The sequence below is a fragment of the Spermophilus citellus genome (genome assembly GCF_964194105.1).
Source record: "Spermophilus citellus genome assembly, chromosome: 3".
Lineage (NCBI taxonomy): Eukaryota > Metazoa > Chordata > Mammalia > Rodentia > Sciuridae > Spermophilus > Spermophilus citellus.
This window is the reverse complement of record NC_138184.1, coordinates 146,745,026-146,763,825: the sequence shown is the minus strand read 5'-3', so window position 1 is coordinate 146,763,825 and position 18,800 is coordinate 146,745,026. Positions and strand designations below refer to the sequence as shown.

Sequence of the window (18,800 nt, the reverse complement as noted above, 5' to 3'; positions counted from 1 at the left end):
ATAGAGATGTGTCGGGTGGCAGGAAGAAGGAAGAGTTGACTGGGAAGGACATGAAGGAATTTTCTGGAATGATGATAGTTTTCTATATTATGATAGGAGCTTGGATTACAAAGGTATATGCATTTGTCATAACTCAGTAAATGTGTAATCTAGATTGGTGAAATTTCAACTAACATATATTTCACTTTCAAAGAAAAAAACTGCAAACAAATACTGAAATCTGGTTAATGATATGCCTGTCAAATGTTTAGGGGTAAAGTATACTAATATCTGTAAAGTATACTAATGTCTGTAAAAGCATGTTAAAAATAATAAAGTATATTGCTGGATGGCTAGAGGTATGGAAAGGTGGGTAAATTAAATTGTGATAGAACAAGTATACTAAAGTATTAATGATAGAATTTACATAGTAAGTATATGGATATTAACTAAAATTATTAAACTTTTCTGTATGGTTGAAAAAATTTTATAGTAATATAATGAAAAAAATAAAGACTGTAGGGCTGGGGTTGTAGCTCAGTGGTAGAGCACTTGCCTCACATGAGTGAGGCACTGGGTTCGATCCTCAATACCACATAAAAATAAAGATAGTCTGTCCATGTACAACAAAAAATATTTTAAAAAATAAAGACTTTATGTATGATGATGGAATTGATAGGAGAGAGAATAGAATGAGAATGTTGAGAAAATAATAACTGTATCTTGGACTTAAAGAATGGGCTTTTGAAACAAATATGCTTATAGTTGGAGGAATTGTCATACTGGGTCACTAACTTTTTTTTTTTTTTTTAACTTTTAGCTGACCAACTTTGAGTAAATATACTGTGGTATTTTAGGGGGACAGGGGGATTGAACACAGGAGCACTTGACCACTGAGCCACATTCCCAGCCCTATTTTGTATTTTTCTTTGGAGATAGGGTCTCACTGAGTTGCTTAGCGCCTCACCTTTTGCTGAGGCTGGCTTTGAACTCACAGTATTCCTGCCTCAGCCTCCTGAGCTGTTGGGATTACAGGCTTGTGCCACTGTGCCCAGCTTGAGTAAATATACGATGAAGAAAGGAAAAATTCCAGCTCTACATGCTTTGTTAAATTTGTCATTAAAAGCAGGATAGGGCTTATATGAAACTGACAGTATCCCTTATGCACAAGCAGTTTTTATTACCAATATTTTATTCTGTCAAAAAAAGTTCATATCTGTGTCTAAAACAAGCTTTCCCAGAGTCTGTTGTTTACATTCAGTCATAAGACAGCAATTTTCACTGAAACTGTTTTAAACTTCAAATGATTTTATGTATATTTTATCTTGTTATGATTTATCTGCACATTTTGTGCTCAATATACTTCACAAACATCCTTTGTGTACAAGTGTTTCTCTGTAAAAATGATAAAGTTGCTTGTTGAGGGGCTAAACCCTACAGGGTCATGTGGAAATATGGACAGTTGTTGAACACACCTGATAGTGTCAGAGTATATGTATATTTTCTAGCCACAGAGAATGCACATCACAAGATAAAAATCAAGACAATTAAAAACCATTTGGTGAATGATAAAACAGTGTACAGACCTATTTCTGGTGTTATGATTTTACATCACTGTGGTAAATGCTGAAGCTAATGTAACTTGAATATGTGCATCTTAGTCTAGAGTTCATACTGAAATAATCTAATAGTCATCTTTTATGTGTCTTCCATAGTTGACATGTTTGATAACATTTTGTTTTTAAAATTTGTAGCCAGAGGGGAAAAATTAAGTTCTAAAATAAAACCACATATATGCATACTAATAAGTAATTTCACTTTATTTATGTAATAAAGTCAACAGATTATACCTTCTGTTATGAAAGGGCTTGATCATTTCTTCCAGGCCATTTCACATAATCAACTAAGAAGTCTCTATTGATATAGGCAGAGAATTTATTGGTTTTTGATTGTAATTCAGCCAACTCTCAATTATTGTGAATATCATGAAGAAGTTTTTAATCTCTTTAAAAGCAATGATAATGTACAAGATATACAAATGTGCAAAGATCCAATTTATTAAGAATCTCATTGAATTACTAGCTAGGCTCTATTCTTTTTTAAGCCAATAGTAGCATAGTAGAAAATCTGTTAAAAAATAGCACTGGTAAGAAGAAAAGAAACTGTTTTTCCAAAGAGTACAAAAGGGTGTTCAAATCAGTTCCAAACAGTTCAGAATTAACTTCTAAAATTAAATTTTCTCTTTGCTAGGTTGGGCACCAGTACTCATGACAGATATAAAAAGTGGGCAAAGCAGGAAGGATATCAACACTGGATATTCTCCCTTTAAATAACAGAGTTGATTGCAATTACTTACAGGCTGTGGGTCAAATCCTTTCTGTCCAGTTAATTCTGCTACCTCCTTTTCGTGGTAATCATCCAGTTCAAGGGGGTTCATGGGTCCCAGACCTTAGTGGAAACAGTATCTTATTATTTTGGTAGAGTAAACGAAGAATGATAATTAAATTACCCTACATAGATACATCCCATCTCCTTAATAATATAATTAGAACCAATCAAATGGAAACCAGTCCTACCTCTCCCAGCTACCCGTTAAGAGAAACTTACCACCCCTCTTAATTAATATTGGTGCTTATATTGAGAAACAGGAAATATAAGAAGATGAAAATGTGTAATAGCATTTGTTGAATATCCCAATTTTGTTCTCATTTTTTACTTGTATTAATGTGACTCATACCTGTAAAATCATGATTGTATGAAGAGATCCAATGGGACCTTTCAAGATTTCTTCGTATGTTGGCTTCTTTTATGGACTTAAGAACATCCCATGTATTTAAAGAAGTGTTGGGAGCGAAAGTTTTAGGTGGTTTTGGGTAGAATGTTGGCTTATTTTTCTCTGCACATTTAGGAATCTAGAATATGAACATAAAGATTATTGCTGTTATTGTCATCTAGTAGAGTAAGGATGGACTCACTATTTCTGCAGGAAAGGGACAAAGGAAATTCTAGGATGAAGCTAGATGCTTTTAAAAAATTCATTAATTACTAATTCTCAAGCTAGGTATGGTGGCTTTTTCCTTATATTCACCATAATTGAGAGTTTTTTTTTTAAAGTAACAAAATGATAAGGTCTTTTCTAAAAGCTTCTGAGAACTTATATTAGAGAAATGCTCCTGGATATTCTACAGCCAATGAAATCTGTTAGAGATACAAAAGGTTCTAAGGTACTCTTTTGGCTGAGATTAGCCAAAATTGTGTGGCTTCTATTTTTCCTTCCCTGCCTGACATGAAACCATAAGATAACTTTTATGACTTTTTGAGAAGGTTAAGTCACTCAAATGCAAATACAATTTTCATTCTTCAGACACATGAGTTTTTGTATTTTTTAAAAGAGGTATGCATGTAAACATGATTGAATGAGTTTCATTGAAGTCTTTCTGGTTACTTAGAAATTCATCTTTTCTTAGATTGATGATACTTTGTTAATATTTATTGAGCACCTATGTGTACACAATAGTGGCAGGAAATAAGGACAGGTCAGAAATAAATCCAGCCATCCATGAGTATATTGGCTAGTAGAGGATATAAGGTATGAACACAAATGAGTGTAAGTAGCTCTTTGCTATAAAAGAAATTAAAACAAAATGATTTTGAAGTTCAGAGAAGGGAGAGATTGATTCCAGCTGAATCAAGAAGCAGGGTAGGGAGTGGGATGGGAAGGAGGAGCCCTTCTGTCATACCACAAAAACTGGAGCCCTTCTGTCATACCACAAAAACTGAACTTTGAATGACAATTTAGAATTGAAACAGTAGGAGCAGAGGTATAGGTGGCTGTATCCTACAGCCAAGCCCTCCTTTAACATTTGCAGAACCTTGAGCTGAAGTACAATTGGAAGTCCATATTACATTTGTCTAAATAGTTTAAGTCAGCAAGTAAGCTGATAATAAAATATGTTTCATTCTTTTGCTCAGACAGAATACCTTTATAACAACCTGGAAAACCAGGTTCTAATTTATATCACTAAATGGCGACTCAGGAAGAGCCAACTGCTGCCTCTGGCCTCAGCACCCCTCACTGTTCTTTTCTACTGGCTCCATCCTCCAATCATTCCTACTTCCAGTCAACAGCCATCTCTGGTTACCCCTTTGGTCTTGATGAATATACTAGCTCAGGAACACTGTTAACCCTTGGGAGGATTAGTCCTTCCTCCTTGGGAGGAAGAATCCTCAGGAGGACCTGGGACTGGGTTCAAAGCCATTTGGTCAGGGAATTTTGAGGTTCAAGAACATGTTCTGGAGTGGGTCAGAGGAGCATGGGCTCCCGTGGACATATCCTCTTGGCCCCATATAGACTCCCTGTTTCCTAGGGAAATGCACAACTAGAGAAGGGCCAGAGTCAGGCCCCCTGAGGTGTGGAGCTCTCTAACTTTCTAGATCCTAAACGTGTTGCTGCTGCTACAACTCTGTAAGGTTGAAGTGATCCCCATTTTACATAGTAGAGTACTCATGGGAAAAGGTACCTGAAAGTTGCCTCAAGAATTATGAAATGCCTACCTCTATTAAACCTTTAACCAAAATGTGACTTTGTTTTTTCAGGGTTAAAGAATGCCTTCTTTGTTCTCTTTATCTTTTTCGTTATTTGCAGTGCTAGCTTACTTGCAAATAAGAAGGAAATTTTTCCAAAATTGTTCTAAGGGGCTAGATTAATCTTATGTCTTATACTGGTTGAAATAATAGCAGTGATCTATTGAAATGCAGTCTAGGGCTCAGAAAAGAAAATGGGAAATGTGAACTTCAGCCTGTAGTATTTTGGTCATAGTTTAAGAGCCAGGAAACACATGAGGGTGAGGAGCTGGTCAATATTTAAAATGTGAAGGTGATTTTATTCAGAGAGGGTAATGAGAGAGGAGCTGGTAGCAGTCATTCACACAATAGGTATTCATTGGTTAAGTACACCAATCTGAGGGCAGAGTTTGTTTCTGATATGGAGGTAAATACAAGGAAAGAATTCCAATTCCTGACATTTGAGTTTCTAGGCTTTCCAGTCTATAAAAAGGAGTTAATTGTTTTGAATATGGAATTAGAGGATATGAATTTGAATATGAATTAAAGGAATATAACTATACAAACTGTGGTTACATTTCTAGCATAGCCTGTGAAATATATGTAGCTTTTAACTTATTCATTAAATGTTTATTAAGTATTAGATGCAAAACTGTGTACAAGGTTCCAATGTCTTTGTGTCATCTCCAAAACTCCACATATCACCATTAAAATAACAGAAAACCATGCAGTTAGGGAAGAGTACTGCCTGAGATGGAATGGTGGAAATATGGAGGTGCAAGATAGAAGATGGGGAGCATGGTTGATGGGGACACAGTGAGGGTGCCATGTTTTTTTCTCATTCTGGATACCATGGATGTTGCTGGGGCTGAGCAGGTGAGATGTAGAGCCTAGAGTGGTGGAGGGAATGGAGAGGTACACTTGTGGACATCTCATGATTTGATAAGATGAGACGTTTCCAAAGGAGGTGCATGCATGCTCACCAAATTCATTATGTCCAGCTGAGAATGAGTTTGGATTATGGGGACTCTCTGGAAAGACAAATACCCCAGAAATGAGGATAGTGCATTATGATTATATGTAATAGTAGGGTTACATATAATCATAGTGTAACTATTACTATTACATATAATCATAATGCACTAATAAAAGCATTAAATAAATAAAAATAAGCCCTAGTACTTAAATTTTAAAAGGTTAAGCCATCTTATTTATTATAAGCCATCTTATTTATTATTTAGAACATTCTTCTTTCCAAAGTTATCTGTTTCTTAATGTTGCTAGGTCAACCAAGTTTTATAATCATTGGAATAATAATGCTGATAGCTGTTAAAATTTATTATGAGCTAGTATTAATATGGTGCTAGGTACTTTTATATGAATTTCATTCTCAGGACAACAGTTTTATTATCATTCCTATTTTATTTGTTGGGAAATTGAGGTACTAAAGGATTAAATATATTACCCAGGTCACAGAGCTGATAAGGTAGAGCCATGAGCTGAGCCTCTTTAAAATTCACACTCTACTAATACATTATACATATTTTTTTATTGGCTTGGATGGAAAAAATACTAAAGTACAGTTTCTAGAGTTTTCTCTTTTGCAGCTAGGTGACACATGTTAGGACCTGTTTATCAGGTTATTTGTGTCTTTTCTCTTCCCTTGGGGCATAGGATGAAATAGGAGGAGAGAGAAGACTATTAGCTCACAAATATGAGTTACAAGTCTTTGAACAGGCATTCTTGCTATGGGTTACTTTCTCAGAGGAATTATCTAATGGATGTGGGTGAAGCCAGTTAAGGAACAGAAGTTAACAGCATAGATTACAAACCTGACTTCTGTGATCATGACCTTGTCTCAAACTCTGAGCCTCAGTTTCCTTATCTATAAAATGGACTTGATAATATTAATTTTATGAGATTTTTATAAGAATTAAAGTACATCTAAATTACTTAATGTATAGCAATTTCTCAATAAATGGTAGCTCTTGTTTTAGTTTTATTTTGTTTTAGACTTAATATAAATGCACTAATAATGATGGGGACAATGACAGCTCATAAATCTTTCTGAAAGTCTCTCATTTACTCTATGCATATTTGGAATAACTTGATACATTATGAATTATAAGAATTTAAAAACAGGATTAAGGCTGTGAAACAGTTCTTCCCTACCATATTTCTGAGGGGAACTTTTTTGTTTTATAACTGTGGAAATGTTCCATTAACTAACCAAAGTATGTGAAATCAGCTAATAAAATTGAAAAATGTGAACCATAGTCAAAAATCTCAAAAGTTTCACCTAAATAGAAAATAAAACAATCTGTCTTTTTGAGTTTTAGAAACTATTGGGTAAAAATATATTGTACTTTCTCTTAAAACACACATTTTGAAAGATAACTCACATCATAATACACATCCTGACCTGGCCACACCAATGATTTCTTCTTTGAATCCGTGGGAAAATCAAGCAGTTCGTATCTGTAAGGATTACCTGAAATTTTCAAGAAAAGCACTGTTATCCTGAATAATTAAGAACAGCCTTTTAACTAATGGGTTTATGGAGGAAATAAATAGAAACAATATAGATTAGAGATGAATTCTGGTGTATATTATAGCTATACAGTATAACTTTTAAAAATATTGGTGCTGGGGATTGAACTCAAGGCCTTGCATATACTAAGGGCTACACTCTTAGCCCCTTCTTATAACTTTCAAGATGCAGCCTACCCTTTAATTCTTGAGCCTTTATATGGGCAGCATGTGGACCAGAGTGAGAATGAGTCTCTAATCTTAGCGTTCTCAGCAGTGATAGAGGGCACTTATACTTAACAAGCAAAATCCTTAGGTACATAATAAATCTTCCTGGATCTTCTTTCTGGTGTCTGGAGGCTCCACAGATAAATTTCTTTACTATCTGTTTTGGCTCTTCTTTACCCAAATATAGAAAGGTTATTATTATTATTTTTTAATGGGATTGTACTTGCTTACCAAAAAGGTAATAAAAGAGAACATTTTAAAGAATACAGCTTCTTAGGTCTTGTTTTGTATTTAATAAGCATTACCAAACACAGCATGGCTGCCTCTGTTCTCATTTTAAATTTCAAGCTAAAGAATATTCTGAATATCCATTATTATTATTTTTTCCTTATGGTACTGGGGATTTTGAGCCCAGGGCTTTGTACATGCTAGGCAAGCAGTCTATCACTGAGCTACATCCCCAGCCCATATTATTTTGAGCAGGGTCTAATTTGCCCAGGCTGGCCATGACCTTGTGATCCTCTTGCCTCATCTTCCTGAATAGCTGGAGTTATAGACATGCACCACCATTCCTAGCTCCATTCTAATATATAACAAGAACAAAGGCTGGCATTTATTGAACACTTCCAAAGCACCAGCCACTGTACTGTTTTTAATATACCATCACATGCATTTCTCATAAAATTATTATGAGAAAGATACTATTATTCCCATGTCAGTGAATAAAGAAACTGAGGCACAGAGAGAATAAGCAATGTATGCAAGTTCATAGCACTAGTAGATGGAATTCAAACTCAGGCAATCTGATTCTAGAGCATGTACTCTTACCCTACATACTATTTATTTATAATAAAAGGTTAAAATAAGTGGAATATTAGAAATCCAATATAGTACTAGTTCATGGAAAGATCTTTTTATACTTATTAACAGATTCATCTTAAAGTCCCTAAGAGTAATCCTCTGGGACCCATCCTAGAGGTAGATGCTTAGAAGAGCAGAATATGAAGAAGGCAACTTGTTTCTTTAGTCCCTGAAAGGTGTTTTTATGAGTTCAACACATATTTCTGTGACTTCTTGCTAACTATGTACTAAATATAACTTCAGAAATTATCTAATTAAGGACTGAAAATAATGAATTAATTTTGATAGTTTCCCTAACACAATTATAAACTTTCAGTTGTTTAGATACATATCTTGGGTTTCTTTGCACAGCACTCACTCATCTCACTCTCCCAATATAACTAAGCATAGCCTCAGCACCAAACAGACAAATGTTCTAGAAGAATCAGTTTGTACTGCCTCTTATCAATACTGACTGGTCTGAGAGGTAATGTAAAATTTCATCATGGTGAACACACACTGGAGTCACTATATGAAAGCAAACAAACTGTTAACACTTATCTTTGTTGTCTATGAAGTTGGCACTAATACTCCCATTTTAGAGATTGAGAAGTGAAGACGGAAGTTAAGAAACACCACTATAGTCCACAGTAAATAGTAAGGGCAGAATTTTATGCCTATACTCTGACTCCAGAGTCCTTGCCTCTGGACTGGGAGTGTAGTTCAGTGGTAGAGTACTTGCCTAGCATGTGTAAGGTTCTGGGTTCAACCCTTAGTATGGAGAGAAAAGAAAAGTCTGCTCTTAAGTCCTCTGCTACACACTTTTTCAAAACCCAAAACATACCTGTCTGCTAACAAGGTGCTGAGGTTGTTATTGATGATCCTTGCACTTTGGTACAAATATATTCATGTACAGAAGACAATTAATGTTATAGGACAATTCTTGAGTTTTATCTACTCCACAGCATAAATTATTAACTCAACAAGTATTTATTTTTCCTACTACATGCCTTTTCTGTTATTATCCTCTCTTTAGCATCTTTCAGACATTCAGAGGTGTCATCTGCTTTCATTCATGTGTATATCTCCTCAGCAAAGACTGAGGAGTCTAGGGTGGGTGAGACTCTAGGATGGGTCCCAGAGGATTACTGCCCTCTCTAATAAAATACATCCACAAAGATGCTCCAGGGTGTCAAGAGAATGTGAATAAATTAGTGTCTGAGTCTTAGTTCAAATGTTAAGCTTTCAATTTAATCACTGCTTCTGCCTTGCCCCTTATGCTCATCATCTAAGCTAGGACAGGATTTTTTTTTTTTTCTTTGCTACTGGGGATTGAACTCAGGGGCACTCAACCACTGAGCTAAATCCTCAGCCCTATATTGTACTGCATTTAGAGACAGGGTCTCACCGAGTTGCTTAGTGTCTCGCTTTTACTGAGGCTGGTTTTGAACTCTCAATCCTCCTGCCTCAGCCTCTGGAGCTGCTTGATTACAAGTGTGCGCCACTGTGCTTGGCTAGGATGGAATTTTTTAAAGCTAAACCACAAGAGCAGGAAGGAAATGAAAACAAAACATACATAGAATGAAGACAACCAATTCTATATTTCTGGTTTCTGATTCTACAATGGGAGGCATTTGTGAAGTAAAAGAATCAGAAGTACCTGTAGAGTCTGGTTTAATGGTCTGCAGTGGGTCCCTGATGATTGTGTGATGCATCCACAGTCGGGTGAAACTTTTCTAATCTACTGAGGGGTCACATGTCTGTGTTTTGAGTCCTTCAGGCTTCTTGCTTTAATTTTATTATTGAATAAATTCCAATAATAATAAGAATCAATAGTTTTAATTTTAAGTCACATTTTACCTCTTGTCTTCAAAATCGTTGAATCATAGGTCTTGGTTGGCACCATGGGAGCAAATGGCTGGTGAGTGCAGGCTTTAATACCATTGTAGAGCTCCTTAGGTGACGTAAAGGTCGGGAACATGGCTCCACGAGAGATGTGTGTATGGTAAGGGTGATCAATTGGATATGGTAAGCAGATTTCGCTAAGATTTATTGAGCAAATAAAAAAACAGAAGAAAAAGAAGTACAGTGAAAAAATTAATCATCAAATATTTATTGGGACTCTTTGTTATGGCTTATAGTGTTCTAATCCTTGAGGATGACAGTAACCCAGATAAAGTTCCTATAATCATGGAGTTGGCAGTCTGTAGACTATCTTCCAAGACCTATGAAATTTTCTTAATTTTGCTAGACAAAACTAAGTTTCATTTTTAAAAATAAACCATACTTAATTCTTTATCATGAATAATCTCCATAACTGGGTAATAATATAAGCAAAATGTGGATATTTTTAGTTTTCAGATGATGTAGGAAGAATTTCTAGTTGCTTTTAATTTCTGTTTCCTGTTTTAAAAGATCCATGTTCTTTATTTTATGAAATAATTTTGGATATTTAGTTCAGTAATACACTCATCTTGGATTGAACTTTCAACCCAGGCATCTGTTTCTTTAAGTAATGGATTAACAAAATATACTGCCCATTTATGTACACAAACTGTTTTGAAATGAAAAAGCCAAAAATAGATCACTGAAGGAAAAAAAGAAAAAGGCCACAGTGAAAATTTTCCTATTATTTGGAGTACTGACAGAGGTTAAGGGAAAATAAAAAATAAAAAAAACAACAAAAACCACTGTCTAAACCAGAAGAAAATTGAGATCAGGAAGGTTACAGAATAGAAAAATGTTATTTTGTAGAAAAATTTTGTAGAAAGACCAATGTTATGGGTTGAATTGCATCTCTCCTCGAAATCCATATGTTGAAGTGCTAACCCCAAAGGCATTATAGTAGGTTCTAATTTGGAAATAGGGTTGTTGTTCACATAATGAGTTAAGGGGGGGATCATACTGAAGAATGGGTTCTTAATCCAGTGAGCCTAGTGTCCTTATGAAAAGGGAAACTTGGACTCAGATGAGCACACAAGAATGCTATGTGAAGATGAAGGGAGAGATTAGGGTGACACATCTGTAAGCCAAGGAACACCAAGGACTCCAGCAAACCACCAGAAGCCAGGTGCCAAACAGGGAGCAGGTTCTTTTTCAGAGCTCCAAGAAGGAACCAATCCTGCCAACACCTTGATCTTGGACTTCTAGCCTCCCACTTTGAAGCTTATCAAGCTACAAATATAATCTTGAATCCAATAATAATTATAGCCCAGCTAAAAGGACTTTTCTTTTCATACTTCTTATGAACAAAACTAGAAAAGTCCAAAACAAGGTTTCTTCACATAGTTGTTTAAAAAACAAAAACAAAACAAAGCCCCTCAAAACCTAAATCTCAATTTCTTTTTTTCTTTTTTTTTTTTGCTTAGTACTGGGGATTTAACCCAGGGATGCTTCACCACTGAGCTAAATTCCCAGTTCTTTTTTATATTTAGTTTTATTTAGAGGCAAGGTCTTATGAGTTGCTAAGGGCCATGCTAAGTTGCTGAAGCTGGTTTTGAACTCACGATCTTCATGCCTCAGCTTCCCAAGCTGCTGGGATTACAGGCATGTGTCACTGTGCTCAGCTAGACCTTGATTTTAATAGCTTTTTCAGTAGTTCTTTGCTCAAACACAATTTTACAATATCAGCTTAATATTTTCAGTTAAGATTGGTAAGGGATATTGTATCATACTCATACCAAAACCAGATAAGGACACATCAAGGAAAGTAAACTACAGACCAATATCCCTGATGAACATAGAAGCAAAAATACTTTAGCAATCATGTTCAACAACCTACTAAGACAACTGTACATCACACTGCCAAGTTGGTTTTATTACAGTGATGAAAGGATGGCTTAACATATGCAAATCAATAAATGTAATTCACACATAAATAGAATTAAGACGGAAATCACTTGGTCATCTCAATAGTTGCAGAGAAGGCCTTCGACAAAACTCAGCACTCATTCATGATAAAAGCATAGAAGAAACCTACCTCAACATTGTATAAAACTATTTATGAAAAACCCAAAGCCAACATCTTAGTAAATGGGGAAAAACTGAAAGCATTTCATTTAAAATCTGGAATAAGACAAGATTGTCTGCTCTCACCACTCCTATTTAATATAGTTCTAGAAATCCTAGCCAGAACAATTAGGCAAGGAAAGGAAATAAAAGGGATAAAAATGGGAAAGGAAGAAGTCACATTATAACCATTTCTGGATCCTATACCTAGAAGACCAATAAAACTCCATCAAAAGCCTCCTAAAGATAATTAAACAAATTTGGCAAAGGAGCAGATTACAAAAATCAACATACAAAAATCAGTAGCTTTCCTATATATTAACAATGAATAATGAATTTGCTGAGAAAGAAATCAGGAAAATAATTCCATTCACAATAGCTTAAAAAATAAAGTATCTAGGAACAAATCTAACTAAGGAGGTGAAAGACCTCTACAATGAAAACTACAGAACATTGAAGAAAGAAACTAAAGAAGACCTCAGAAAATGGAGAGAACTCCCATATTCATAGATACGCAGAATTAATATTATTAAGATAGCCATACTACTGTCAAAGGCAATGTACAGATTCAATGGAATTCCCATCAAAATACCAATGACATTCTTCACAGAACTAGAAAAGCAGTTATGAAATTCATTTGGAAAAATAACAGACCTAGAATAGCCAAAGCAGTTCTTAGCAAGAAAAATGAAGCAGGAGGCATCACAATACCAGACCTCAAATTATACCAAGAGCTATTGTAATGAAAACGTATGGTATCATAAAAATAGACATATAGACCAAAAGTACAGAATAGAAGACACAGAGACAAACTGAAGCACATCTGTAGTTATTTGATTCTTGCTTGACAAAGGTGCCCAAAACATACTGGAGAAAAGACAGCCTTTTTAACAAATGGTGCTGAGACAACTGGTTATCCCTATGCAGAAGAATAAAACTAGAACCTTATCTCTCACTCTGTACAAAACTCAACTCAAAATGGATCAAAGACCTAGGAATTAGACCAGGAAATATGTAACTCTTAGAAGAAAACTTAGCAAATAGGTACAGGCAACAACTTCCTCAACAGGACCCCTAAAGCTCAGGAAATAATGCCAAGAGTTAATAAACTGAATGGCACTGATTTAAAAAGCTCCTGGTAAAGCAAAGGAGACAATTAGGAATATGAACAAAGGATATACAGAATGGGAGAAAAATCTTTGCTAGCTACTCTTCTGACAGAGGATTAGTATTGTGTAAAGTTTTTTTTGAGTACTTTATATATAGACCACATATATGTAGTACTATATATACACTTAAGTCTATATAGACTATATATAGTACTAGATAAAGTACTCAAAAAACTTTACACAAAAAATGAAATAACCCAATTAATAAATGGGCAAATTAATTGAACAGACACATCTCAAAAGAAGAAAGACAAATGGCCAATAAACATATGAAAAAATGTTCAGCATCATTAGAAATTAGGGAAATACAAATCAAAACTTCTGAGATTTCATCTCACACTAGTCAGTATGGTAGTCATGAAGAATACAAATAATAATAAATGCGGGGGAGGAAAAGAAACACTTTTACACTGTTGGTGGAATTGTAAATTAGTACAACCACTATGGAAATCAATATGGAGGTTCCTCAAAAGACTGGGCATGGAACCACCATATGACCCAGCTATACCAGTCCTCACTATTTACCCTAAAGAATTAAAGTTATCCTACTGTGTGATAATGCATGCTTATATTTATTCCAGCATAATTCACAATACTCAAACTATGGAACCTAGGTGTCCATCAGTTGATGAATGGATAAAGAAAATGTGGTACCTGCACATAATGGAGTTTTATGATATTATGTCATTTGCAGGAAAATAAATAGAACTAGAGATGATTATGTTAAGCAAAATAAATCAAGCCCAGAAGTCAAGGGTTGTATGTTTTCTCTCATATGTGGAAGCTAGAGAGAAAAAAACGAAAAGAAAGGTGGGGGGAATCTCATGAAAATCAAAGGGAGATCAGTAGAGGAAAGGGATGGGGCAGGGTAGAGGTGAGGAAGGATGGGTAAAGTGTTGGGGACTGATGTTGGTTAAATTATATTGTATGCATGTATGAATATGTAACAACAAATCTCATCATTATGTACAAATATGATGAATGAATAAAAAATGTGGAAAAAAAAAGGAAGGCTGCAAATGGTTTCTTGTACCAGTTGCCAATAAAAAGAACAAGGGTTCCTTGGAGTTTTGGCTCATCCAGGAATGGAGCAGAAAATATACAAGATGATCTAGAAGTATCTTATAGTGCCAGAAAGTAAGGAAATGCTAAAAAGAAAGAAAAAACATCCTCCAAACCTCCACAAGGATGAGGGAAATGCCAAAAGAATACAGAAGAGAATTAGAAGAGCTTCTTATGGCCAATTTGAATAATAAAATAAGGGGGTACTGGATTACTGCCTAAGTACCAAAAAATAAAATATCCCCAAGTCCATACTGAAAATAAGTGGTTCAGTAAATAAATGGAAAAGAATAACCATGCAGAAGAACACCAAAAATTTAAGAAGGTACTTTGTTCTTGGAAGGTAGAGCCTGATTCCAGATGTCTTCTGTGCACAGTGACTTTCTTTTTAAGGGAACAGTGTGGAAAGGAGGGGAAAAAAGACTAACTGTACAGTAAGGAAGCCTAAAAAAACACTCCCTCAGCCAGGTGATCAAGGTCAACATCAGCAGAGATATATCAGGTATACAGTATGCACCCTTCTTAGAAAGTGATGAAAATGGTGCTTTACCTCCATGGTCCTCCTCCCCAAAACACATTGCTCCAGTCTAATCATAGAAAAACATGAGTTAAAAGTCCATTTTGGAGCATTCTACAAAATATCTGACCTATAATTCTCAAAATAGTCAAGGTCAAGGAAAATCTAGGAAAGTGTTATTACAAAAAGACACCTAAGGAGACATGAAGATGAAATGTAATGTGGAATCCTAAAATAGGATCCTGAAACAGAAAAAGGACAGTAGGTAAAAACTGAGGAAATCCGAATAAAGTACACACTTCAGTTAAAGTAATGCATTGATACTGGTTCATTATTGTGACAAATGTGCCACATTAATATGGCAATAGTAGGGGAAACCGGGGGTAGGATATATGGGAAGAACTCCCTATACTAACATCCTTATAATTCTATATTCTAAAACTATACTAAAATAAAAAGTTTATTTAAAAAAAATGAGATTGGCTGTGGGTTGGAGAAGGAGCTCAGTGTAGAGTCCTTGCCTAGCATATGGCTTCGATCCTCAGTACCACCAAACAGCAAGGGCAGGGGGGAGTAGGGAATATAATTGGGAAGAAATCAAAATAATGTTACCTTGGACTTGAACCAGCCTCTCCTTCCATTTTTTAAAAAATAGCTGTCATCAAAAGTCTCACTTCTCTCACCTGTCTAAGTGGTATGAAATGCCAATAATTTTTTTCTGATTATAACAAGGAAGGAAAATATAAGTTTTATACTTACCTTATTGTTGAATTAGATGGTTTGGGCAACCTAGAATAAAAACAGAAGATAATTCATAATTTAAATTAAGGGCCTTTAAAGGCTTGTATTATTATTATTTGAAAATTGCTGAAGACTAAATCCTTAGTCTTACCCCTTTTTCAAACTACATTGTCACCACGATAATATTTTTATTAACTTTCTGGAACCATGCATATTGACAGGACAGAGTGATATATTTTCATATCTCAGTTATCTACTGATAAATTTTTCCATTCCACATATTCTTACTTCATATGGCAATATATGAAGTAAGTCTTCAGTCTTGCTTACCCCTACCCCTTTTGCATTTCTTATTTACAGGAAGATACAGGGGTTGATGGATAGCTTCTAATGATAAGAGAGCTCTGGTTCCTACTGACCTTCACTCTCATAATCAGGTGGTAGCCAAAGAGCCCCGAAGAAGCCTGACATCACATATGTGGTGCAATTACATGACCTGAAGTGACACAAATGTGGCCTTGTTGGGAAGATAAGTAGATAATGGGTATACTTTGTCCCTTTGCCCAGAGTTGCTGATCTCTCATGATAGTAAATGTTGCTATGAAAGGATAGAACAAAACTGACAAAGTTCCTGGAGGTTTGCCTTTCCAAATTAGTTCATTACGAGGTTGTGTATTTAATTATTTGAAACACTGCTTTCCAAGAAATAATACTATAGCCTTGGGGAAAAGTTTACTAGAGAGGGATAGTTACCCACTTATGTGATTTCAGCTATTAGTTTTATCCTATGTAAATAAGACTCTGAAATATTTCAGACATGAAAAATGAACAGAATGCCATAAATTTGATAGTAAAAGTTGATAAAACTGAATACACTTGAATACTTTTTAGATGTTTCTACATATTCACTACAAAGTGATATATAAGTCATAGAACTTTTGTTACTCTAGCATGTGTTATAAATACACAATTCTCATGAATCATAAATGTTTATGTCTTTATTTGGACTCTTAAGTATGTGGGTGTGGAACTAAAAAGAAAAGTGATTTCCTCTCTTCCAGTTATATTGTTGGGTTGGAGATGGGGATGAACGATGAATCCAAGATATATAGAGTTACAATTTACTACTATATATTAAATATTAACTTGGCATCTAAAATTGCTCTCATGTGACAAATTTTGCTGTGATGTTGATAAGTATATGACTAAAATTGATTTGATTCAAAATGAAAAAAAATAAGAATTAAAAAAAAATCTTTTTTAAAAATTCAAAATTTAAAGATAAAATTAAAATAAAATGAAATGCTCAGAGACACCACTTGCTTGATCCAACCAGTTATTCAATCCTATTGCTGTACTCCATTATCTCCTTTGCAAAGTTAAATAAACCCAAAGAGATAAGCAAATGCTAATTTTATCTTTTTGGCTCCCTCTAGTGGCTAAATTTTATACTGTATCACCTTAATTTGAAAACCACCAACAAATCTTAAGATAAAAAAATATTTTCATTGTCATTTCAGTAGTGTCAATATTTTATTCTTATTTTACAAAAAATAAAAATGCATGACTTAGTAATATACATGAAAAACCATTTTTTTCAAAGAGTAAAAATAATTTAATATACTAGAACATAATACCTTTAAGCGCAGGCTAAATTAGTATTTCTTATCCAAAAAAGATACTTAGTAATTTTTAAAAGAGTTACTTATAGATAACCATAACAATTCTCTTTTATTATGAAGTTTCAGTTCAAAATTTGTTGAGGGCCATTATGGCATTTTCTGTAAATTTTTTTAATGAAATAGAAATATAACAGATTTTTATTATATTGAATAAGTAGGTCAAGGTAAGAACATGAATCAAGATGATGTGTAGGAATCTCTTTGAACATTACTATCATTATTTCTTACTCTTTGTTTACTGGTTTAAATGCTACAAATCCTTTCTTTTGGTTTATCTGCTGCTGCTTTTTAAAAATTTCTAATGTTAATGATCACTATTTTAATAAAAAGGAAGAATTCTCTAAAAGTTCCCATGTGGGGGCTTTTTTGTTTCTCATATAACTAATTTCCACTTAAATTACTATTTGATCCCATGTAAGGGGAAGGGGGACCTCTGACTTACAAGGAATCATTTCCATAGACGTCACTTTTTTGGTTCTGTGTCAAATAATAGTATTGTTCAATAGGAAGTTTTCTGAAAAGAAAGAAAATATTAAATTGAATCTCTTTTTAAATTAACACAGTATAATGGGGAGACTATAAAAGATAAGTAGATTAATACAATCATGAATATATAGAAACAATATATGAAAAGATGGCATTTTAAATTATTTGAAAAGTATATATTTTTCAATAAACAGTACAAGAAAAATTCACTACCCATTTGGCAAATAATACATCTCTACATTATTCAAAAAGATAATTTCTGATAGATTAAAAATCTAAAGAATTGAGGATAAATCTATACAAATATTAAAAAAGAAAGGGCTGGGGCTGTAACTCAGTGGCAGAATGCTTATCTAGCATGTGTGAGGCACTGGGTTCGATCCTCAGCACGACATAAAAGTAAACAAATAAAATAAAGGCATTGTGTCCAACTACAACTAAAAATTTTAAAAAAGAAAGAAAGTGTATAGGAATATGTTGTTTTTTTTCTTAAGCTGGTAAAGAGGGCCTTTTAAATAAGATGTTTCTTTCAAAAGCCAAAAGCACATTGATAAGACAATGGACACTACAAAGAGCTTAAATAAAACAAAAATTGGAAGAAATAAAAATAACATAGAAGGGATTGATATCTAGAACATCTACTAAATTAAAAAATTCATATTTTGAATATTTTATATTATGACCCAGAACTTTCACTGAAGATATGCCCTATGGAAACATTTGTGCAAGGATCAAAGAACTATGTGAGTGGTCAAATAACCGGTGAAACATTGTGGAACATTATGAGAAAATTAAAAATAATAAAGTAGATCTGTGTTTATTGACAAAGGACTATCTCTAGATTGTAAAGAAAAAAAACATCAACTTGCTTAACACTACATATCAAATGATTTCACATATAAACCAAATAACACCATAAAATTTCAGTGGGCACATGCATAACTATGTAAACAGGTAACAGAAGGTATGGAAGGAGACACACCAAATTGGTAACTG

At 34.3% G+C, this 18,800-nt stretch overlaps 1 protein-coding gene and 1 long non-coding RNA gene across 2 annotated transcripts in view; one reads left to right on the top strand and one right to left on the bottom strand.

Annotated features, from left to right (window-relative positions):
- The window catches only part of LOC308643642, a 78,997-nt gene that overhangs the window by 4,248 nt on the left and 55,949 nt on the right, over positions 1–18,800 (top strand). The gene's annotated exons all lie outside the window — the stretch shown is intronic.
- SPMIP4 (sperm microtubule inner protein 4) overlaps positions 1–18,800 on the bottom strand; it is a gene marked incomplete at its 5' end in the record, with an annotated part of 33,952 nt that overhangs the window by 4,116 nt on the left and 11,036 nt on the right. The window contains 6 exons of the mRNA XM_081283650.1: positions 2,336–2,427; positions 2,717–2,891; positions 6,945–7,033; positions 10,000–10,181; positions 15,655–15,684; positions 17,761–17,832. Of these exons, the coding sequence (XP_081139776.1) occupies positions 2,336–2,427; positions 2,717–2,891; positions 6,945–7,033; positions 10,000–10,181; positions 15,655–15,684; positions 17,761–17,832 (640 nt within the window). The remainder of the gene's footprint in view (positions 1–2,335; positions 2,428–2,716; positions 2,892–6,944; positions 7,034–9,999; positions 10,182–15,654; positions 15,685–17,760; positions 17,833–18,800) is intronic.